Source organism: Aspergillus luchuensis, chromosome 1, assembly GCF_016861625.1.
Source record: "Aspergillus luchuensis IFO 4308 DNA, chromosome 1, nearly complete sequence".
NCBI classification, from domain to species: Eukaryota; Fungi; Ascomycota; class Eurotiomycetes; order Eurotiales; family Aspergillaceae; genus Aspergillus; species Aspergillus luchuensis.
In genome coordinates this window covers 1,593,636-1,616,482 of record NC_054849.1, presented here as the reverse complement: position 1 = coordinate 1,616,482, position 22,847 = coordinate 1,593,636, and the positions used below count along the sequence as shown (strand labels likewise).

Sequence of the window (22,847 nt, the reverse complement as noted above, 5' to 3'; positions counted from 1 at the left end):
GATGCAGAGGCTATAAGGAACATCTTTTGAACACTGAAGAATCACCCCACAATGCGCCAACAAGCTGCAGGACAGCGAAGTCGACGCCAAACTGCCCCGTCGGGTCGGGCTCTGGAACAGAAGGTCAAAGAGGCCACCCAACTCGAGACAATTCCGGATGATGTGGACTCGGTTACCGATATTCGCAACGAGCTGGAGTTTGCACAATGGTACAATGAGGTAGAGGAGAGCCTGCTGGAGGCTAGCTACGATGAGTACCAGTACGCCCATCCGCGGTCTACCCCCCACAGAGCCCCTGGTCTATGCTGACATCAATTGTTCTTAGAGCTTGCCTCCAGGAGCTTCAAATGTCCAAGTCCCATCTCGATTCCTTGTTGACCGATACATCGTCGACCCTCGATCTTTTGACTAGCCTCTCGAACGACTTTAGAGCCGTGGAATCGCAGACCTCCCAATTCCGGAAACAATGTGAGGGGCTGCTCTCTGCGCAGAAGCATGACTCGGATTTGGCGGAGGATATTCAAGAGAACCTCCAGTATTATGACTTTCTGGATCCTGCGTCGAGGAGACTGAATGCTCCTGGGGCTGGTAATACAGTCCGTGGGAAGGAATTCTCGGATATGCTACGGCGTCTCGACGAATGCCTGGATTACATGGAGACACATGTCAGTATACATCACCATATCTATCGCTTTCTAGCTAATGGGCCCTATTTCGCAGCCCGATCAAAAGGAAGCTGGTGTATACCGCTCCAGGTACCGTTTACTCATGACCCGTGCCCTCACCTTGATCAGAACCCACTTTGTGTCCTCCCTCCGCGATGTATACGCCGATGCGTCGAAGAAGATTGCAGATAAGCAGCTCAATGACACAACCATGTCCACGCTGCTCTACGCCAAATTCAGAGTCGGCGCGCCGGAACTGAAACAGATCGGACTCGAGATCCAGAAGCGAGCCGTCCCGCCTCTAGACCCCGACCAGGGCACCGAAGCCGAATACCAGAGCTTGCTGAACGAGCTTCATGCGAACTACGCAGCCACGCGCGGGAAATTGATCATCCCCCTCGTCTACAAGAACCTCAACGACCTCGCGCAGTCTCCAACATCTTCCCAGGACCTCGTCTCCTTCGCCCGCGCCAGCATCAGCTACATCCGCGGCGTATGCCTCGACGAGTTCGAACTATGGGGCGAATGGTTCCACGGCCACGGCGGACTCTACGACTTCCTAGAAACAATCTGCGAACCGCTCTACGACCACCTTAGACCGCGCATCATCCACGAAGACAAGATCGTCAAGCTCTGCCAGCTCTGCACCCTCCTGCAAACCCGATACCTGCTCGACCAAGACGAGGATATCGAGCAACAAGTCGACGCCAACCAGCTCGACTTCCCAGCGCTGATCCAACCCGCCCTCGAAGACGTCCAAACCCGCCTCGTCTTCCGCGCGCAAGCCTTCCTCCGCGACGAGATCGAGCGCTACAAACCTCGCCCCGAAGACCTCGACTACCCAGCTCGCAACAAACAATTCTCCATCTCCGTCACCGAAGGCCAAATCAGCGGCCGCAAGATCACCTCCACAGACACTCCCACCACAACGACACTCCCAACCCGACCCAAATCAACAACCAAACCCAGCAACGACAGCGACCCTTCATCAACGAACCCCGAAGACACCACTACCACCGCCGCTACAAAATGGGACCTCGAGTCCCCAACAACCCAAGACCAAAGCGGCTGGTACCCAACCCTCCGCAAAGCCATCTGGCTCCTAAGCCGAATCTACCGTCTTGTCAACGTACATCCCACCCCTATCCTCCCCCACAACCAACCAACATACAAACTAACATACAAACAAACCAGTCCACCGTCTTCGACGACCTCGCCCACCAAATCGTGCACCAAACCACGACCTCCCTACACAGCGCCAGCACCCTCCTGCGCACAAAAACCACCACTACCGACGCGCACCTCTTCCTCCTCAGCCACCTCCTAATCCTCAAACAACAAATCGTCGCCTTCGACATCGAATACACCACGCCCGAAACCACCCTCGACTTCTCCGCCATGACCTCCACATTCTACGAGCTGCGCTCACGCGGAGGTCTCTTCAACCCACGAAACCTATTCAAACTCGTCGGCCATGGCCTCCTCCCCCGTGTCGTGGAGAACATGCTCGACGCGAAGGTCGAACTGGATGGACGGCTCCGTACCGTGATCAACGAATTCATTAATGAGATTGCGGCGGGGAAGATGACGGCGTCGTTGCCGGCTAGGACATCCTCTGGAAATCTTCCCTCTGCTGGGGGCTTGATGGATACATTGTGCGGGAATGTAGAGAGGGAGGTGGCGAGTTTGAGGAAGGTGTTAGGGGAGTATTTGGATGATGGACGGATGAGGGAGACGCTGGTGGGGGCGGTGCAGGATCGGGTCATTCAGATTTATGAGGAGTTTTGGGAGATGTATGTTGATGCGGAGAGGAGGAGGGGGAATTTTGTGAGTAAGAAGGGGAAGGGGAGGGAGGATGAGGTTTGGGATGTGGATACTTTTGCGGAGTGGTGTGAGGGGGTGTTTAGGGTGGGGTTTGTTGGGTTGGAGAGGGATGAGGATGATGAGGAGGGGAGTTTGAGTGGGGGTGGGAGTGTAAGGTCTTGATAGTATGGACTTTAATTCTTGTACAGTGGTAGTACTAGTAGATATTAGTATTCTTATTTTCTTGAATTCAAATGTATATACAGTGTTTTGAAGACGAAACGGGACAAGACACTTTTTTCTGTGATTATGTCTCAACCAAGAAGAGACCAGGCATATCCAGAATCTTATTCAAACAATTAAGCTCACCCAGCCGGATTCCGTCAAACAAACTATGCCACACCGAATGCGAAATGCTGCAGATTTGGGTATGATGCAGGGGAGAGGAAAACAAAATGCATAGTCGAAACGCTGGAAGAGAGAGATGCTTGGAAATATGATAACACTGAACAGGGCTTTACAGGACGTGGCGGATTTTGGCGTAGAGCTCGGTATCCAAGAAATTGTACTTCGGGTCGGGTTCGCAGAAGGGATGGGTTAGGAGAGTCTCAGCAGTTGGCCGATCACGCGAGTCCCTATAACATGTCAGTCTGGCGGGAAAGGGCTCTAGAAGGCAATGTCACTTACACTGTGAAGCAGTCGTACATAAAGGCGAGCGCTGCTGGTGTGATGTTCATGGAAACATCTTCAGGGATCGGAGGGGCTTGACTCAAACTACCCAGCTTGAAGATTGCGCCGATAGCTTCTTCCTTGCTCCACGGCCGGCGTCCAGCAAACATCTCCAACACCACACATCCGAGAGACCAAATGTCTACCTTGGCGCTGTACCCTTGTCCTTGGGACTGGATGACCTCGGGCGCCATCCAAAAGACCGAGCCCTGCATGGAGTTGGTCGAATCGTTTCCGTAGATGTTGTCTGTCTTCTTGGAAATTCCGAAGTCGGAGATCTTGCATGTTCCGTCCAGATCCAGGAGAATATTGTCGGCTTTCAGGTCGCGATGGAGAATTCCCTGGTTGTGAAGATAGGCCAGCCCGCTCAGGGTCTGATGCGTCAGAGACTTGACCACGCTCTCCTCAAACTTGCCATGCTTGCGAAGACAACTGCCGATAGAGCCACCAGAAATATATTCGAGGTAGATTGAGATGGAGAACTCGCCTCGCTCGCAACCGAGGTACTGCACAATGTTAGGATGCTCGAGATGTTGCATGGTATCAATTTCCTGGTCCATCGCTGCGACCATCTCCTTGATGCGGTCCTTGTCTGTTCCGGCAATCCGAGGATTGACCTCCACTTGCTTCACAGCCAAGACCTCACCATTGTCAGCGTTCATGCCAAGGTATACGCGGCCATAAGTTCCCTTGCCGATGAGCTGACCACGGATGATGCGGAAAGTGGGCTGTCTTTGAGGGATATTGCCCGCAGGCGCCTGGTTCTGGGGAATAGGGTCCAGCTGGCTAAGTCGGCTTCCACGCTTCGGACTGATTTGCATAATCTTGGCGCCGAACATCTTCGTGCTCTTGCGACGCAAAATATCACCGGATCTTTGGTTGCCGGTATTGGCCGTCACACTCCGATTCCTACTAGCTTGATTGGCACCTTTTGCTACTTCTCGAATCGATTTCATGCGTGTGAGTCCACCGCCAGAGCGACTGACGTTCCGCCGAGCAACGACTCCTGGATCCTGAGGCTTGATGGTTGGCTCGCTGGAGCCAAGGGTATTTTCGCTTGGCGGCGCAGGTGTATGTGGTGTGGGGTGTGATACAGCTTCTGGTTTATCCTTGGGAATTATGTCGTTGTCGGTTGCAACCTTAGATGCCGGGGATGAAGGGGGTGACATGCCCTGCCCGTCAAGGTAAGGGGTATCGAGGTCAATGTCCGGGAAGAAGTCATCGAGGTGATCAATAACGCCCTCGACTGGAGGTCTGCTTGCCCACAGGTCTCCTTGGGCAAAGGAATCCCTGCGGGGTGGCTTCTCTTCCTCCGGCGAAGCACTCATGTCAAGGAAGGACGGGTTCCTGTTGCCCGATTCCCCGCTTGAACTGGCGAACGTTTCGCGGGTAGCACTTGGGGACCTGAAGCTAACGGATAATCCTTTCCGTAGCCTGTTTTCAGTGTTCAGTGTGAGAGACGGTTTCCCGGCTCGCCTTTGCGACTCGGGCGAGACGGACACAGGCGGGTTCTCTTTAACCGGGGTCTTGGTACTCGCGATGGGAATGGCAAAAAGACCATCATCGGAGTCCTCGTCGGAGTCTTCCTGGGGCTGCTGTGGCACCGGTGACCCTTGGAATGAGACCTTGGTCTCCTCAAAGTCAAATTCGGGTCCAAATGACTTGCGAGACTGCAGAGTCGGTTTTGGTTCCTGAGGAGTCGCAGAACCAGGTTGTGCCGGAGACTGGCTCGAATGCACTGTCGGCGTTGTTTGGTTATCTTGCTCCGATGATTGCGGTCCTTTGAACTCCTGACTGGCAGCAGGTGGCGTGGGAACTGATGGAGACGGGGTTCCAATGGCGCTGGTCATCCTACCAACACTAGCCAATACCGCACCGAGACCATGAGTACCATGTGGTTGTGCGGTAGTCTGTATGCGGGGCCGCTCAACATCCTTCTTCCTTAGTGAGTTGACTTTAGTCAGTGTACTTGACTCGTGAGGCGCAGTGGGAGGCTTGCGAAGGGGCACGAGCGGCTCAGACTTCTTGTCTTCGTAAGGAGACGTCCGAGGTTGATCAAAATCAATGACACCTTCACGCCTGTAACCAGTTTCGCCATAGACATCTTTTCTCGGCTGTGGCATCGGGGGGACCTTTGAGATGCGATAGGCCCTCTGTTTCCGCTCGACCTCACGCATATGTTCTTCGTGACGAGCTAACAAGTCTGCCTTCTCGGCATCAGTCGGCAGTCCTGCTTCGGCGCCACCATCGACTGGGGACGTTGTGATTGATGGTTGCGAGGCTGGCGGTAGCTTGGAACTGGGAGCTTTGAGCTGCTGCCGTGAAGACACTTGAGGAGACGTGGGCTTGGCTGGGTTATGAGGAGATATCCTGCTGAGAGCTTCATCATCAAGCGGCTTTCTATGCAACTGGTGAGCAGACGTGGGTGAGGCTGTGCCCTTCTCTGGGATCGAAAGCCCCAAGCCGTAGTGAGTGGAGCTATTCACACCCAGTTGCATATGGGGCCCTCGTACAAACAGCTTCAATGAGCCAACCGTGTCTGACTTGGTCCGCCGACACAAAGCCAGGCTAGTGTCATTCAACGGCTCATCGTGTTCAGTCTGCCCGGGCTCTGTCATGAAGATCTGCGCCCCAGTCCAATCAGCGATTCCAAGGCTTTGACAAATGGCAGAACGCAGTGTCTCCACAGAGTCCATCTCGGTTATGTCGACCAAGCGATAGTTCCATCCGTCCAGAGTCACAAAAGTCCACTTTTTGCTCTTTTGCATTGGCTTGTTACCTCGCAACGCCAATCGTTCATGGTCCGACATGGATGAAGACGACGGCCGCTCGCCGCCCAGCGACAACTCACTGGTGCTGAAATTTGGCCTATTATAAGGCAGCTGCGAGCTGTTCTGGCGCATGTTCACTGGACTGGTGGGAGACTCCAAAAAAGGCTCCTCTGGAGACGGGTGGTTGGAATCGCCTGCCTTGGAACGTTTCTTGAAGAAGCCCAGCAGCCCATTACGGTGGTCTTTGGGGTATGAAGACGGGGTTTCTCCACCAGAATGACGGTTGCTTGACTCCTGGGGCGAAGGACGGATCCCGCCGTCTTGCCTGATGGATTCATAATACCGGCGACCAGTCGTCGAATCCGAACTGTTGCCGCGTGAGTGCTCGAACTTGACGCCTAGATCTCCCGTGGATGACGAGGGGCCTGTGTGTGCAAGAGTAGCATGCTGCGCTGCTGGACTGCCGCTCTTGGGACTGTCCTCATAAGATCTAATAGGTATCAGAAATGTTCCGCCATCGCTGGACATCGAAGGGCTCTGCCTGTGATGCTCGCCGCCAATGCTAGACAAAACAGCTCGCGAATAGTCCGATCGGGACCACATTGTATTAGCTTCGCTCGGAGCAAGCTCGGAAGACGCATGATCATGGGTGGTGGGTATGGGTGTTGTAAAAGAACGCATCTGAACGCTCTGTCTTTGTCCATATGCGGGCTGTGGGGCCTTGAGATTAGGGCTGTTTGTGAGATTCCCTGTTGGGCCCGCGGACCTGGGCTCGTAAGTCAATTTCGGCGAAGCGTCAGGCGCGCCATCGTGGGCGCTTATCGGGTGAGAATCGCGCCGCTTCTGAATAGAAATTTCGGTATCATAACTGCCGTCATCATGGATCTTCTTGATCAAGCGGCGCATGCGTTTGCCCTCTTCCCGTTCACGGATCTGATCCCAGGGAGTGCCGCTTGCTTCGCACACTTTTGCAAGATGAGGATAGACCACCTGGTGCATCTTGCCCAGGTTGGGCCGGCCATTTGACCCATGTCCTAGCTCGAGGAAGTCGGCCCCCTGAATTTCCAAAGACCTGAATGTTTCCTGCCAGTCCGTGGAGAATCCGTTATTCGCAAGCCATTGGAGGACACGATCGAGAGGCCACTGGACTGATGCCTCATTTGGCGACATGCCACCAAGCAATGTATTGTGGTTATGGCGATGACTGCCCGATGTGGTCAGTTCCGAAGATGGCGCAGACGCCTGTTGTAGTGAGTTTTGCATGTTCGTGGCAGAGTAGTTGACTGAAGCCATATCATGAGCACCATCATTGACAGCTAGAGAGGAAGGTAGATTGCGAGTCGTAGAAGGAGTGGCAGGGACATTGGCATCCCGTTTATACGGAGAAGAGTCGGTGGCCGGATATTCGTAGGCTTGGGTGGATGGGTTCCGCTGTCTGTCGCTGGGCTGCATTGTCCCCGCACCGTCGTACGTGGGGTTCGAGTGTACGTCGAAGGGCGGAATCCCGACCCCCGGACCAAATGTACCAGCTTGAGGAACGTAAGTCGCAGACGTCCGAGTTTCAGCGGAGGGAATCGACAAAGCTGCAGGACGCCCGTATGGAGATTGATTCGCAGGGACCATAGGGGGAGGCGGAGGAGGTGGAAGATACCCTTGTGAGAGTGCCTGCCGTGCCCAGCTCTGCTGCTGCCACCCAAGTGTATTCTGATGTTGCAGTTGGGGATTGGTAAGCTTGGAGGTGCCATATGCTGTCCCGGGCGGTGGTCCCGGGGGCGGCGGAAGCATAACGCCCTGCGACTGAGTAGGAGGATAACGAGGCGGTGGCGGTGGTAAAGGTATTATGTGCGATTGGGAGGGTTGTGTCGCCGACGAAGGCGGGGGTACGGGGATGTACTGCTGCGGCCGTTGACCGTCCATAATGGCGATGTCTGCGACGTCTCCAATGGATTGATGCAAGGAGGCGGATGTCGGAGTCTAATGGGCAGACAAGTTGTCCTGGAAATCCAATAAGGTTCTGCTCTCATATACCTCACGGGGCAGCGCAATCAAACTTGTCCCTGAAGTGGGGACTGATAGATCATGAAAGCTTAGAACCCAAGGCAATCCCACATTGTCAGAGCTAGAACAAGCCGACACGACGCAATCGATGATGCCCCTCGGTCCCAGCAGCACTTGAAGCGGTAATTTCAGCGAGCAAGATGGAAGAGCAGGCAATCGCCTCTTCTCGAAGCACGTCAATCAAGCGCAGATAGCGTCCAGATCGGAGCGAACGACAGTACGTAAGCAGGAGCGGAGGGAGCAGAGGGACGGCATCAGCTTTTTCCACCTGATCGGGGAATGGACGGGGGGAAGGAAGGAGGAGGCTGGAAACTGGAGAGGTCACACGCAAGTCGAGCTGCAGACGCAAACCGTAGCGAAAGGAACAAGTTGGGCGTTCTTCAGAGGGGTGTGTCAAATCCTTAAAGATAGCTGGATCTCCTAAAAGTAAGTCAAATGGTAAGATTGCGGCAATCAACCCCTAATAATCGGGACAAGTCCAGTCCCCTCTAGCTTAATACTAGTCGAAGGGGAGAGAGGGGAGAGGGGGGGGGGAAATGATGCGGCGGAAGGCTCAACGGGGAAGCTAAGACATACCATTAGCAAAACCGCTGGGGATTCGACCGCACGGTGGATTAGTGGCAGGTGGCGGCAAATTAGCAGTCCACCGTATAGATTAATTAGGTGTTTCGTCAAGGAAAGGGACAGAGGCCTGCTCGCCAGATTCATATGGGGTAGATACTTTGGAACGAGTAAGTAATCTAACCTGTCGCCGTGTGTCGCGGCCCGCCCAGGGAAATCCTGAGGAGCTTTGATGCGCTGGCCGCCTTAGCGCCTGCGACTTGTCTGTCCTTCCCGTCGATCACGTGGTGGCCTCCCCCCGATAAGCTGCCCCAAACAAAGTCAGTCCCTTTTTCTCGCCGTCTCTCCCCTTTTCCGTCACCTTTCCATGGGCTTCTTAGACCCATCAAGTGAAAGGTGGGCCAACCCTTCCATTCCACTGAGTCACTGACAGTTGTTGCCCCTGTACGTAGTTGTTCAGCCCTAGGGAACTACTCATCTCACCCCCTTTTCCTACTTAATTCCTCCTCAATTGGGCTGGTTCGTACTCAGACTCACTAACTACATTCGTACTACTGTCCGTTGCCATATGTGTTTATCTATGCTTGCCATTCCTCCCAACTTTGGACTGTCTCAGACGGCACGTTGGGCTGGCTGGCTGACTATCAAGCTAGTTCCACTATGTTTTCCCTTGGCATTGGGAATGTATGATAAGCACTAGACTCCCTAAACGCACCACCCAAGACCCCAAATCATCAATACGGTAAGGGCACGTGCGCATACAACTTGACTGGAATTCATTAGATTTCGTATTCTGCAATTACACTACCGCTTCAGAGTCATGTCTGTTCCTCTCCAGGAGTGACAGGTCAAGCTAAAAGAAAGGGGAGAAAAGCGTTAACAGGAAGAAGCGAGATTGCCTCAAGGCCCTGGAGATCCTCCGTTACTTGTTTCTGGTGGCCGCCGCCTCAGCCGTGATTTTCAACGCGGCGGGAGCATCATCACGAGGCATGTGAAGCTCCACCAACTGTGCCGTCTTGGTTAGCACTCTCCTGGACAGGATTGAAATGCTAGGGCAATGTATTACTTACTTGCAAGTGTGGCGCAGAAGCAAACTCCTGGTTTGCAAATAGCTGCCTCAGTTCATCCCGCGTCTTTACTTTGTAGCCCGTGTACTTGTCCTTGGCTCCAAAGGCCCGGGGCAGACCCTCAATATCCCACGGCTGGATGTCATTGTAGCTTTCGTCCCATCCGTGGATGTACCGCTCAATGGTGTATCCGTTATTGCAAATGACGAAGCTTGATGCGGTCAGTATCGTTACAACCTGGATCTTATCACCGTAGGGAACACTCACATAATGGGGTTGAGATTGTTTCGGATCATGGTGCTCAGTTCCTGCACGGTGAGCTGAAGACTTCCGTCACCAACGAACAGAACAGTCCGACGATTGCCCAATTCCTTCGCCGCCAGCGCAGCACCCTGACATGCCCCAACCGAGTAGCCAATGCTACCCCACAGAACCTGGCTAATGGCCGTGACATTTGCCGGGAATCGGGTTTCCCAAATGCCAAAGTTGGCAGTACCCGTCTCGGTAATGACAATGTCATTCTCCTTCAGCCACTGACCAACATTGGGCCAAAGCCAGTCGTGCGTGATCTCCTGGTTGCTCGAAGTTTTCTCGCTCTCAGGAAGCGTGTTGGAGAGATGCGGGACTGGCGCGGCGTTGACAGCACCCATCCTCTGGATGACTTTGCGCAAAACTCCCTTCATGTTGATCTCTGGGTATTCAGAGTATCGCACGCGCACATAAGTACTGTGGAAATCAATGGTGTTGAGCTGTCCGATGTGGTACGAAAATCCGCTGGTGTTGAAGTCTGACTTGATAGCACCGATGCTCAGAATAAGATCGGAAGACTCGACCTGCTCACGAACACCCGCATTCGATCCAGTGCCAGCATACACACCGCCGTAGTTCGGACGAGTCTCATCCACTGCTCCCTTGCCCATCGGAGCCACGAAAGTAGGCAGGCCGGAAGCCTCCATCAAGTCATGAACTTCATCAAGGACCCGATGACGGATGGCACAAGCATCCACCAAAATAACGGGTTTCTTCGCAGCGTGCAAGTACTTCAGGACAACGTCCACCACATAATCTTCCTTCTCAGGGTCATTTGTTGGTAGAGAAAGATCCAGCGGTTTGTCGAGGCGGTCACCTTCGATCTGCTTGGTAATCATGTCGGTGGGGAGACTGATGTAGACAGGTCGACTGCGGATCCAGCATTCACGGATGGCATTGTCGATTAGTGTTGCAGCCTCCAGTGTCTCGTTCAAGCGACCGAGGGTACAGGAGATGCCTGCACTCATCTTCGCAAACACATTGAAGTCGCCATTTCCCAAGGTGTGGTGCAGCAACATGCCATCTTTCTGAGACTTGGTGTTGGGCTGACCCACGATATGAACAATTGGCACAAACTCGGAGTACGAACCAGCGATGGCATTGAGCGCTGAAAGCTCACCCACGCCGAAGGTGGTAATCAGGGCACCGATTCCGTTGACCCGAGCATAGCCGTCGGCGGCATATCCTGTAGGTTGTTCAAGTCAATACTTGTCACCATCACAAGGTAGTACAATCACAACAAAAGGATGGGTTCAAGCATACCGGCGTTGAGTTCATTGCAATTGCCCACCCAATGGAGGCCACACTTTGGCAGATAGTCCAAGGCTGCGAGGTTGTAGTCACCTGGAATAATCCATGATGGTTAGCGGGATCAAACACTCCCCAAATCCCCGAAGGTAAGTCGCACCTGGAACGCCATGCACAGAGCGAACGCCAACCTCGTGCAAACGACGGAAGAGGTATTCGGCAACCGTGATGGGCTTCCGAAGATCCCGAGTAGCGATATCGGTCGCCATCACGATGAAATGAACAGTGCGAGAGGATGGGAATTGATAAAGCTAGTATGGAAAGAAGCGCGAGAAGTATTGGTTGTGTCTGAAAAGATGATTTTTACTCTGTTTTGAGGAGTGAAAGAGTATTAATAGGTGCCTCAGACTGTCACAACCAGGGAGTCTGGTCTGGAACCTAGTGTGGCCGTACGTCATGAATGAAAGGGCACGCGTGATGTCATGCTGTAGAGGTGGAACTCGAGACAAAAATAGTGTCACCGAACTACAATACTCACGCAAACAGCCACACCATGCGACAGTGAATGGCAGCGGGATCTCCGGGATCATTCCTACTGGATAGGTATTTTATGCCTTGCGTGAATTCCAGGAGATCTCCGACCATGATGGCGTGGATGGGGTGGTTTGATCGTATATTCCTGTCAAATAAGCTATGGCGGAACCCTGGAAGTAAGAGATGCTGCGGAAGCAGCGATAAACTGATAACAGCAGGTGCACTAGTTTCAAGAAGCAAGCAAGTCAATCCGGCCGAAACCACTTTGCAGTAAGAACGCAGCAAGTCGCCGGCCGTCACTCCACCAAGTGGGATGATGATCGCCCGCTTTGCCGCTATTCCTTTTGTGGAATTTTAAACCCCCCCGCGCCATGCCTACCCTTATCTGTTGGGAACCCTCGTGTCACCAGTAGTGCATCTAGAACTTCTAGGACCAGCTTAATCTCACCACTAAGCTCGAATCTTCCCTGTCAAATCGGACAACCGGGCAACGTGCGTGCACTCCCTGCGGTCAATTCCCCTCCCCACTTGCCCACGCACAAATCCCGTACCGGTATCCCATCTCATTCAACCGCGCATTAACATCTGTCGATGGCTGGATCAGGGAAGAGAGCCATGCCTGATAGGAAATCCGTTCAGCCTGCTAAGAAGAGAAAGGTTCGCCCCATCTGATGTCCGTGGCATGTTGACCACAGACATCTCCCCATTGGCTTTTCCCCATCTAGTAATTGATATCTAACGTGTGGCGGCACAGGGAGGTGGCCAATGGCAGAAACACCAACAAGGCAATAAGTCGGGCATTGAGGGAGGCGACTGGGGAGTCTTCGTGTCGTGCGACTTGGGAAAGGAAGGAAAGTGTATGGCAGAGGTAGTGGACGTTTTCTCGCAGGTTAGTAGCATGAAGGGCAGGCTTTGCGCATAGAAGGAAACCCACGGTATCCGGCAGCTTGATAATATGCTCCTCCATCTGACTTATTTTGTTTTTTATCTCCAGAGTGTGGAGTCGTCCAGCAGTGACAGTCATGGAGACAAGCCCGACTCGGATGAGGAGGATGAGGATGATGACATCGAGGCCCTGATCAGAAAAGAGGTCGAAGGACTGAAGCCCAGTGCGAGCAAGTCGCGCCCGTTTCATGCCATCAGAATGGATTTGCCGTGTCGTGCGTTACCCTCATTATCCTCAAAACTGATCTAAGTTTGAGAGACACTAATATGTTTCAGTGTTGTTTGTGCGATTTGACAAATCCATCAATCCAGAGGAAATGGTACATAAACTTTGCTTAGACGCAGCTGCCAACCCTGAAAAGAAGCGATCTCGATACATCCAACGCATGACACCTGCAATTTCCGTTCGCAAAACTCTCAGTGTCGACCTGGAGTCTTTTGCACGGGAAGTCCTCAAACCGCATTTCCATTCCGGGGGGCCTCCCAAGAAGGTGAGTCTCGCTAAGGCCTAGACGGTCATGAAATTTCATTGACCAGAAAATTTCAGTACGCAATTCGGCCTGTTGTGCGAAGCAACAAGAAGTTCAATCGCGACATAGTCATCAAGACTGTTGCAGATGTCGTGGGGCCCGAGCATCCTGTTGATCTCAAGAACTATGACTTGATCATCCTCGTCACCGTTATCCAGGTCAGTTCTCTACGGCCGTGGCTTCTATGCCACTCATTCAGAACCCATTACTGACAATAAACGATCAGAATGTCATTGGCATGAGTGTTGCCGGAAGCGACTACGATCGGTTAAAGAAGTATAACCTGGCCGAGTTATACAGTCCAGCAGCTACGTCAGAGGCAGAGGCCGCTGAATCTACGAAGGACTAACCCTACATTCTCCCCGAGTAACTTTTGGGCGAACAATTGGCGTCGGGCAAATCTTGAATAAGTGGCGAAGTGTGATCGCCTCATCAGCTCCACGAAGACAAAAGCTAGAAATCTGTATATACAAAGTTCGCGATATCCTAACAACTGAATTGCCCTCTCTTCCGGGTTTCCCCTCTATGAGCCACACGAACTTTAGAGCCGACACATGATGCGTAGAGACCGGCATTTCAGTTTGAAATGGTGTAATAAAGAGATAAGAGGCTATGGCAAGGGGAAGCATAGTTCATCTAATCCCCGCTCGAGGGACGGTCCGGCTGCCAATAGCCTGATCGGAGGCCAAACAGAACAGGGTTGTGCCCAAAGTTACCCAAGAAGCACAAAATACATAAGGCGGCACAAGCCGCCTACCTTCTGCGAACATTGTGCGAATGGTAACCAGATAGCAGGAAGATATATCATCGTAGGAGCAGTACTACTCTATTCTATGCATAGACTATGGAAACTAAATAGATTGAGTCCGCTGCAACATCGGCATTCGAACCGGCCGATACAACCGGAGAGATGCGCGTTCGGCAAGGCCCGCCTGTGATTGGCCCGGTGTGGATGCACCCTGCATGGCGCCTTTCTCAGAGCGGGAGCCTTAGGCGAGCTGCGTCCCCATGGATCACAACTCTTTCCTTCACTTCCTGACCAATACTCCAATGATGCTTCTTGGGGTCTTCTTGCTCCAGTTTAAACAGTGGGGATCCCGGACGGATGTCCCCTTCAGTAAGGGGCTTCGGATATGGATCTTCCGCTTCGCTTAATGTTTTCAAATAAGGGATATGCTCCTTGTCCTCGGTACGGGGTCCCTCCATCATCTGACGCTCAGAAACGAGATCGATCGACTGGTTTCCCTGTTCCTAGTATTACTTAGCTGTTGCTGCTTTGTGGGTTAGACAATCTATTACCTTCCTTGTTCGATTGCAGTAACCTGCGTCTTACTTCTGTTCCATGTCCGGGCCCCAGTGTATCCCCGGGTTGCGGCCGCCTGGTCTTTCTCCCCGATGACTGCAGTAAAGATTTGCTCGCTCAGGTTATATTTGCTTACCTTCCCCCAACAATATGGATCATCATATTATATCTTGTACTAGTAGCGAGCATGCGAGCGCTAAAGCAGAAGAGCTAAAGTGTTGCGCGAAATGTCGCCTTCTTTATCTACTATCTTAGTTCCTGACCTTGAACCTTCTTATACTCTCGGCTCCATCCTTCAACGCCACTTTTCTTCTTCGGTGCAAGTCAAAGGAGTCTATCCGCTCAAGGGCCACCTACATTCAATCAGTCGTCTCGTACTATCGAATGGGGTCCAACTGCTTCTGAAGTGTTCTCCAGGGTCGACTACACCTCTCTTACGACGAGAACAGCTTCTACTTGAGACTGAAGCCCGTGCTCACTCCATCCTTGTCCAACAAGACACTCCATATATCCCATCTTTCCTGCATTATGGTCTCCATGGAGGACCGTTGGGCTCTGCCTTCTTAGTAAGACACTATGTCAACGGGGCGACACTGCAGGAGCTGGAAGCCGCGCTTACCATGCAAGAGCGGGATGATCTCAACCGGGCCTTGGGGTCATTAGCTCGTGAGATCGGACAGAATTTCTCCAGCTCCTTTGGCTCACTAGACCAGGTAGCCTGTGGATCAGGGAAGCAGTCCTGGCGAGAAGCGTTCGTGACACTTCTAGAAGGCATTCTTCGGGACTCTGAAGATGCTTTTGTTCATCTTCCATATGCGGAGATTCGAAACCAAGTTCGTCGGCTGTCCCCTGCACTCGAGGAAATCACGTCACCGCAACTAGTGATTGTTGGACTAGGCCGACCGTCGCAGGTGGTGCTGAATCCGGGGTCGAAGAAGCTCGCAGGACTTCTAGGGCTCGAGAATACTCTCTGGGGCGACGTGCATATGGCGGAGATCTTTGAGGCGCCGTCTCCCGCTGTGTTGGAGGGCTTTGGTACTCGACTGAAGGCAAATAAGGCCCAGGTGGCCCGTCAATTACTGTATGTGATCTCTAGATGAGACTGCAGAAGGTGGCATATAGTCTGTGTGCTGACTGTCGACCTCTTAGGTATGCCTGCTATCGTGCTGTGCACCAGGTTACGATACACTACTACCGCGATCAGGGAATGGCCGCCGAGATCGATGCTAGGAGACGATTAACGTCGATATTAGCTGAAATGGCCTCGGTAGACGGAATTTGCACGTTATGTTAACTTGCGATATCCAGGGACATTGATGTACCCTGGAAGATTATATAGATGGATCTGAGACACAAATTAGTTGGCTCGATCGGCCGGGCCGATCTGCAGCCAGACTTTGGGAGTCTCAAGAATGGGAAAGGTCCCTAGTGCCACATAGCAGTGTTCGATCATAGGCCTACATGATGATTACGACTTTGATCGCTTGCGGAGAAATCATATGAAAATCAAAGCTAATAGTCCAATGCAAGATTCGGTCATATCGGCATGGAAGCTGTCTTGGCGATGATTTGTTGCTGCCTACGAAGTTTGGCGAACTCCTCGTTTGGAAGTTGATTTCCACCCAGATGAGAGATTTGGTTCCTGAGAAAATACGAACTCATTCTGTGCTGGAACCAATACGGAGAGCCCTGTTGGAGAACATGGCAATGTAGAACCTCACACACAATTGAGCAGTAGTAGAGAAGGACTGATCATCATTGTAATCTTCAACAAGCGCGAGCCAGCAAGGGATCCCCATTTGAATCCCGCGGCGGGCGGGGCACAACGCACTAAGCTGGACTAGTCAATCACCTTCAAAGGTCAGTCAGCCTTAATGGCGTCAACCGTTTGGGTGGATTTCCGCGGTTGTCATTGAAACAACCACTTCTTCTTCTTCCTCCTCTTGCTCCTCTGCCGCGGGGTGTCGTCGCAGCTTTATTTTTATTGTCATTTTATGATTTAAGTAGCTCTTATATACTACCTCTCAAGCGACTTCTCATCTTCCTTTTCCCTCTTTCTCCTCCTCCCCAACCCCATCCCTTGAGTTCCGTATCCGCCAGAATGGCGCATTTTCTGCGGGGAAAGCAGGCCGGCATTCAAAAGGACTTCTCCGAGAACTTGTCGCCGGACTTGTTCGCCCTCGATGATGTATATCACTAAGCAACGCCCCCAATATTTACCTTACTCGATCCTGTCTCGTACATTGCATACTAATCTCCTGCTGTTGCTGCTCATAGTTCGCTCGATGCGGTATAAACTCCCAGATCAGTGCGATCGCGTACGATCCCGTCCAGTCGCTCCTCGCCGTCGGAACAAGCGACACACAATTCGGCCATGGTCAGATCTACGTCTTCGGTCAACGACGAGTAGCGGTGGTGTTCTCGCTGCCGCGGAAGGCGTCTGCCAAATTCATTCAGTTCTGCGCCGACAAGCTCGTCAGTGTCGACTCGAAAAGTGAAATCAGCATCTTCTCCTTGGAAACTAGACAGACGCTTGTCTCGTATGCTCCGCCGAGTCATGCGAGCGCTTTACTGACCGACCCGAGTCTCGATTATGCTTTTATTGGCTTACAGAACGGTATGGGGTAAATTGAATTGGATTGTCATGTTTCTCGTGCTGACGAGGTATCTTTGACTAGGTGATATTATTGCCTACGATCTGGATCGTGAAACTTTGACGCCGTTCCGTGTGCCCAACTTGTGGGCTCAGCGCAATGCCCGTGTTCGCCTTTGTCCTGTTCTCAGTCTCTCCTTTTCGCCTCGGGATATTGGGAAGATCTTGGTGGGATACCCGGAAGGTGCTGTGACGTTTTCCTTCAAGCAGAATGTTGCTCAAAAGTATTTTGAATATGAGGTCCCACCCGGTGCTTTGGGAGGAAACGGTGATGTTCCGGCGTCGGAAATGCGCAGGCCTCGACTGACTAGGGCCCTCTGGCACCCGAACGGTATTTTCGTGTTGACGGTGCATGACGATAATAGCTTGGTTTTCTGGGACTCAAAGGACGGCCGCAAAATCATGGCCAGATCTATCAATACCCCCAACGTTGACCAGCCGGGCGTAAGCCCCGAACGACCCCAGTCGGCTACCGGGCTCAAAGACCCAATCACCAACATCGCATGGTGTGTGAAAGACAACGGAGATGACAGTGGACTATTGATCGCTGGCGGTCGACCGAAAGCTGAAGCCAACAAAGGACTGACTTTCATCGACCTGGGACCGACCCCTAATTACCAGACTTCCTCGTGGGCAATGATCGCAAAGTACTTTGAGACCCCGAAACGCACCGCAATCCTACCTACTCCCCCCGGTGCGGAGGTGGTCGACTTCTGCCCCATCCCTCGTAGTACTCCTTACTATGGCGGCGCCCATGACCCCATCGCATTGCTCGCCCTCTTGTCCTCAGGAGAAGTCATCACGATGAGCTTCCCTAGTGGTCATCCCATCACCCCGACAAACATGCTCCATCCTTACCTTAGTTTCGTGCATCCCTTCGTGAACAAGGTCACCCTGACGTCAGTCGATCGTTCTGCTTGGCTGGGTTTGAAGGAGAAAAGATCACAGGGACCTAAGTTTTTGCTCGGAGGGGCGGAGGTAAGGAAGCCGTTAAAGCGCTTCGAAGATCGTAATGTTCTTACGACAGCTCATGCCGATGGCACTATTCGCATCTGGGATGCTGGTGTTGATGACGAGATCGAAAACGGGGACGTCGTTCAAGTGGACCTGGCCCGAGCTGTTGGCCGTGTCGGAAACGTAGAGGTGACCGAGATGTCTTTTGGAGGCTCAACGGGTGAGCTCTCAGTCGGCTTGCGCACCGGCGAGCTTGTCGTCTTCCGTTGGGGAAACAATCAGAGCTTTGGGCGTGAAGAGGCTCCAGGTGCCAACGAAGGGCCTGGAAAATTGACCAAGATCACTCACAGAGTCGACCCTGGACTGAAGACGGGTATCCTTCCACTGACACTCCTGAACATGCAGCAAGGCCCAGTGACTGCCTTGAAGCATAGTCAAGTGGGCTTTGTCGCTGTTGGATTCGAAGGAGGTAGTCTAGCAATCCTGGATTTGCGCGGGCCCGCAATCATCCACACAGCTCACTTTTCTGAGCTGTTCAAGGTGAACAAGCGAGGCAGTATCTTCAATAAGCGCAGCTCTGAGAGCCCGGCTCCTGAATGGCCCACCAGCATTGAGTTTGGTGTGCTGACTCTTGAGGGTGAAGGTGAGAATATTAGTCAATGTGATGTGGATAGTGCTGACGTCTCGCAGATTATTCCAGTATTTGCTGCTTCGTGGGTACTAACAGAGGCAACCTGGCCACATTCAAGATTCTGCCAGGGGAGGGTGGGCGCTACTGTGCTCAATTTGTCGGCACAAGCTTGCTGGATGACAAGGTTATCAACATCATTCCCGTCAACGCAGACGACGGCGGACTTGCATTGGCCACCCCCAATTCTGTCGGAGGTTTGAGAAACGGTGTCCGCGTTCATGGTGTTGTCGTCGCGGTGACTGTTTCCGGGTGCAGAATCTTCAAGCCAGCAACTTCCAAGGGTGCCCATAGGTCCTGGGATGACTACCTTTGCGATTCCGCAGCGGTTGTCAAGACTGAGGCTCGTGGATACAGTCTGGTTGGGCTTTTCGGAGACGGATACACGCGAGCTTTCTCGATCCCTGGTCTGAAAGAGATTGGCGCCAGCCCAATCAATCAGATCGCTGACATGCGGCGCCTTTCGGATGCCACGATCTCCTCCAACGGCACCGTCATGGTCTGGACCAGTCCTTCTGAAGTGGGCTTATTCAGTGTTTGGGGAGGAGGACATGCACTGTAGGCAACACCCATCATCTTATTTCAGGGCTGTGGATACTAACAGACTATCTAGACGCCAGTCCGAAGACCAGCTCTACAACCCGCAAGCCGTCATGCCCCCACGACCCACGATCACCAACATCCAGTGGATCTCAGGAACTCAATACGTTTCCCCAGCCGATATGGACATTCTCAGTACGTATACTCCCCTACCTAGCCTACAATTAGCGACTGACCCATAACAGTCGGCGGTCCCGACCGGCCACCATCCAAGCGCATGCAGGAGCAGATGCGCCTAGACGAAGAGGAGCGCCGCAAAGCTTTCCGGGAAGGCAGAACCCCGACAAACAAATCGTCGAGCAGCCAGGAAGGATACTTGTCCTACATGTCGCGCCAAGTGCAGGAACGCACCGAACGACTCAACTTTGCCGGCGATAGCATGGATCGGCTGGAAGAGAGCAGCAGCAACTGGGCTCGCGACGTGAACAAGTTTGTCAGTAACCAGAAGAAGAAGGCAGTCCTTGGCGGTAAGCACCCCTTTTCTGTCTCACAGACTAAGCTAACGAAATCATAGCACTCGGCTCAAAGTTCGGCTTCTAGATGCATACTACGGTGACATGAAGAAGAAAAAGTAGCGTTCAGCAGTAACGGCTGAGTACATTAGACCCATTATTCCTACCATACCATACCATACCCATGCTTTTGTTGGCGTTTTGAGTGCTATTCCTATGCTGAATAAAGTGTTTCCTTAATTTTCGGATTCAATCGAGCTTCTTCAGATCCTCAAAACCCTAAACGTAATGTGCTCGTGCAGATAGTTATCTATCCGCACGGTAGAAACATAGTACTTGGAATCTAATACACCGCAACTAAACACCACTGGGATGAACCTACTCAGCAATCATCATGAATCAGTAAATATTAGACTAATTCCTATCTTTTTACCACAAGCCCCAATAATCTAATCAAAGAATACATCCACACTCATCCCCAACTCTCTATTCCCATAGACAGCCAGCCATAGTAACACTCCCCACAACATACAATAGACCTCCACCAACTGAAGGGCAGAAGGAAAGAAAGAAAGAAAGAAAGAAACCTTACGCAAGCGCAAGGACCCTCTCTCACTCCCTACTTACCATAGCAAGTAAAAGAAAGCAAAACTACCCATAGGTACTAACTACTATGTAGGAAGGATAGTCCTTCACTTTCCTTGCTTCAATCCTTTCTCACCTACTTTTCGGGCGAGTAGATATACAGGCTCTGTCTTCACCGCAGTCTTTTTGACACAACATCTTTCAAGTAGAGTGTATTCAAGAGATATTGTGTTGTCATATCCAGATAAATAAAATTGAGTATTGTTTATGTTCAATTGCTATAGTACTACTAAGTATTGTAAAGCTCAATAACACTTCTTGTTCCGCATTATCGTCACGAAAGTGAATTGGGCCAGAATGGAACAATAAAGAGTCGCTGAGTGGTGAAGTTACACAGCAGAATAGCGGGAATTAATATTATTCAAGATAGGACAAGTTTTGTATGATGTATTTATGCATTGTAGATCAATGCCATTGTGTACTAGGCTACTTGTTTGGGTTTTACCCTGTTGGGAATTTGCTTTTGGCCTTGCGTTGGTTTTCCCCAATGTACACTGTTAGGGATGCATGCAGTTGCCATGGTAGTTTCGATTCTTCAGATTGCCCTTGCATTTGATGCGGTGAGGAATGTGGAGGGGTAAGATAGTAGCGAAGAAGGAAAGGTGAAATCAAGTATGTGCATTTTTTCGAATTATGTTGGTTTGGCTGGTCGGGTCTATGTCATAAAGCTAAATACTTGCAGGGATATGATAGATGATATGTTGTCATGAAACACGTTGCAACCCAATCGTAAAATCATTCGACAGATAGGAATAAAGAAACGTAGTATAACTTCGAGGCTCTTCAGTTGCTTTAGTGCACCATCAGCTCGGGCTGTTGTTGATGGGCCGCGGGATTGTTGTTGCTGGCACCTCCGGCGGATTCATCCTTCTGCTCGGAATCATCACCCATCTCGACGTCCTCATCGCCATCGTCGCCCTCTTCCTCGTCGAGCTCCTCCTCATCTTCGTCGCTCTCATCTTCGATGTCCTCGGACTCGGCGTCCGAGATGTCTTCCTCCTCTTCCTCCTTGGCGGCAGGGCCCTCGGTACCCTCCATCTCTTGGTCTTCGGTCTTGGGCTCCAGATCGTTGAGCTCCTTGAAGAGAGCTGCTTCCAGCTCTGCTTCCTCTGCACCGTAGGCAGCACTGTCATCGCCCTCCTGGTCGGCTTCGGGCTGGTCCGGCGGGTATTCAGCGGGGGCAGATTCCTCCGAGTCCCTAGGCGGTAGCTGTTAGTATCGTATGGCAAAAATCTAAACAGGGCACTCACCACTTGATGGCAAAGCGGGTTACTCTGGGCTTCTCAGCAAGGATATTCCGACGAATGCGCTCGATGATCGGCCGAGCCGGCGGCTGCTCCATGAGCTCCTCGGAATCGTATTCATTGTTTACATAGTAGCCAACACGGACGAATTCTCTGCCGTCGTAGCTGCAAGTGAGAAGGATCACGGTAACTCCCAGAATTTCGGAAGTAGGGATGCGCTTGAGGTCTGGGGGATCGGCCTCGAAGATGAACTTGTTGACACCGACGGGGATCGGTCCCACCAGGAGAGAGTCGAGTTCCTGGTCATACTCGGAGCTAGAGAAGAAGGTCGTTAACAGGTGGATTGATTTTATCTCGGTCCGATCCAACTTACGATGTCGCTGAACCGACATAGGTGAGCTTCCACTCCAGATCTGGAAACTCATTAGCGACGGCCAATTCATGGGAGCGGGGTTCACAGCGTACCTTTCTGCAGCTGTTCAAGACATTCAAACGTGATCTCGAATTGATAGGGGTCGAGGAAAGAGGCAGGGTTATTGACGATTTTCACGCCAAGAAGAGAAACGACCGACATAGCGATGGAGGGGCGGTAGTGGAGCGCGAGCTGCTTGATGGAGTAATATGGAGGGATAGAGGGGGAGGCAAAGGATGGTGTGGTAGACCAGAGGTGTTAGATGTGGAGAAGTATGATGAAGGGAGGAGTGAGGCAAAGAGGTTGTGGAGGTATATAAGAGGTATGAAAAGGGAGGAGGGAAGAGAGAAGAGAAGAGAGAAGAGCAGACGATCTCTTTTTGGTAACTGAATGGGGATGCAGCGGCCAGCAGTAATTAAACATGCGGCAGGAAGATCGACGACGCGCCGCGTGTTTCTGCGCCCAAGTTCGCGCCCACCGCCTAAGTCACGTGGACGAGCACCGGTCGGGCAAAGCAAAGAAAGAAAGAAAGAAGCTCTCGAAGCGGATGAACTCCATCTTTGTCGTCAGTGTCGCTGATCCACCAGCGGCCTCTCGTGTCTATCGCCCGCTCCTATCTCCAAACGCAGATTCTGTCTCTCCCCTGAACCTTCCCCTCTCTCCTCGTTCATCCCCA

At 52.1% G+C, this 22,847-nt stretch overlaps 7 protein-coding genes across 7 annotated transcripts; 4 read left to right on the top strand and 3 right to left on the bottom strand.

The window, feature by feature from the left end:
- Window positions 1-51: 51 nt before the first annotated feature.
- COG3 (Golgi transport complex subunit COG3) lies at window positions 52-1,992 on the top strand (the record flags this gene model as incomplete). The annotated part of the gene is made up of 3 exons (XM_041688579.1): window positions 52-260; window positions 326-665; window positions 721-1,992. 3 exons carry the CDS (start codon window positions 52-54, stop codon window positions 1,990-1,992), a joined length of 1,821 nt encoding a protein of 606 aa, XP_041537283.1.
- Window positions 1,993-2,985: 993 nt separating this feature from the next.
- Window positions 2,986-7,885, bottom strand: bck1 (putative MAP kinase kinase kinase (Bck1); the record flags this gene model as incomplete). Its single annotated transcript, XM_041688568.1, has 2 exons — window positions 2,986-3,103; window positions 3,156-7,885. 2 exons carry the CDS (start codon window positions 7,883-7,885, stop codon window positions 2,986-2,988), a joined length of 4,848 nt encoding a protein of 1,615 aa, XP_041537282.1.
- A 1,751-nt stretch (window positions 7,886-9,636) lies between these two features.
- Window positions 9,637-10,982, bottom strand: PDC1 (pyruvate decarboxylase 1; the record flags this gene model as incomplete). Its single annotated transcript, XM_041688557.1, has 2 exons — window positions 9,637-9,865; window positions 9,922-10,982. 2 exons carry the CDS (start codon window positions 10,980-10,982, stop codon window positions 9,637-9,639), a joined length of 1,290 nt encoding a protein of 429 aa, XP_041537281.1.
- Window positions 10,983-12,336: 1,354 nt separating this feature from the next.
- AKAW2_10560A (THUMP domain-containing protein) lies at window positions 12,337-13,569 on the top strand (the record flags this gene model as incomplete). Its single annotated transcript, XM_041688546.1, has 6 exons — window positions 12,337-12,402; window positions 12,500-12,634; window positions 12,740-12,905; window positions 12,967-13,181; window positions 13,238-13,378; window positions 13,447-13,569. The coding sequence occupies 6 exons, from the start codon at window positions 12,337-12,339 to the stop codon at window positions 13,567-13,569; spliced, it is 846 nt and encodes a 281-aa protein (XP_041537280.1).
- A 1,181-nt stretch (window positions 13,570-14,750) lies between these two features.
- AKAW2_10559A (uncharacterized protein) lies at window positions 14,751-15,817 on the top strand (the record flags this gene model as incomplete). Its single annotated transcript, XM_041688534.1, has 2 exons — window positions 14,751-15,604; window positions 15,673-15,817. The coding sequence occupies 2 exons, from the start codon at window positions 14,751-14,753 to the stop codon at window positions 15,815-15,817; spliced, it is 999 nt and encodes a 332-aa protein (XP_041537279.1).
- An 807-nt stretch (window positions 15,818-16,624) lies between these two features.
- Window positions 16,625-19,958, top strand: AKAW2_10558A (putative SNARE-dependent exocytosis protein (Sro7); the record flags this gene model as incomplete). The annotated part of the gene is made up of 7 exons (XM_041688523.1): window positions 16,625-16,711; window positions 16,801-17,140; window positions 17,202-18,773; window positions 18,821-19,376; window positions 19,432-19,553; window positions 19,604-19,885; window positions 19,933-19,958. 7 exons carry the CDS (start codon window positions 16,625-16,627, stop codon window positions 19,956-19,958), a joined length of 2,985 nt encoding a protein of 994 aa, XP_041537278.1.
- A 1,349-nt stretch (window positions 19,959-21,307) lies between these two features.
- Window positions 21,308-22,333, bottom strand: asf1 (nucleosome assembly factor ASF1; the record flags this gene model as incomplete). Its single annotated transcript, XM_041688512.1, has 4 exons — window positions 21,308-21,713; window positions 21,766-22,074; window positions 22,133-22,172; window positions 22,225-22,333. The coding sequence occupies 4 exons, from the start codon at window positions 22,331-22,333 to the stop codon at window positions 21,308-21,310; spliced, it is 864 nt and encodes a 287-aa protein (XP_041537277.1).
- Between the last annotated feature and the right edge of the window lie 514 nt (window positions 22,334-22,847).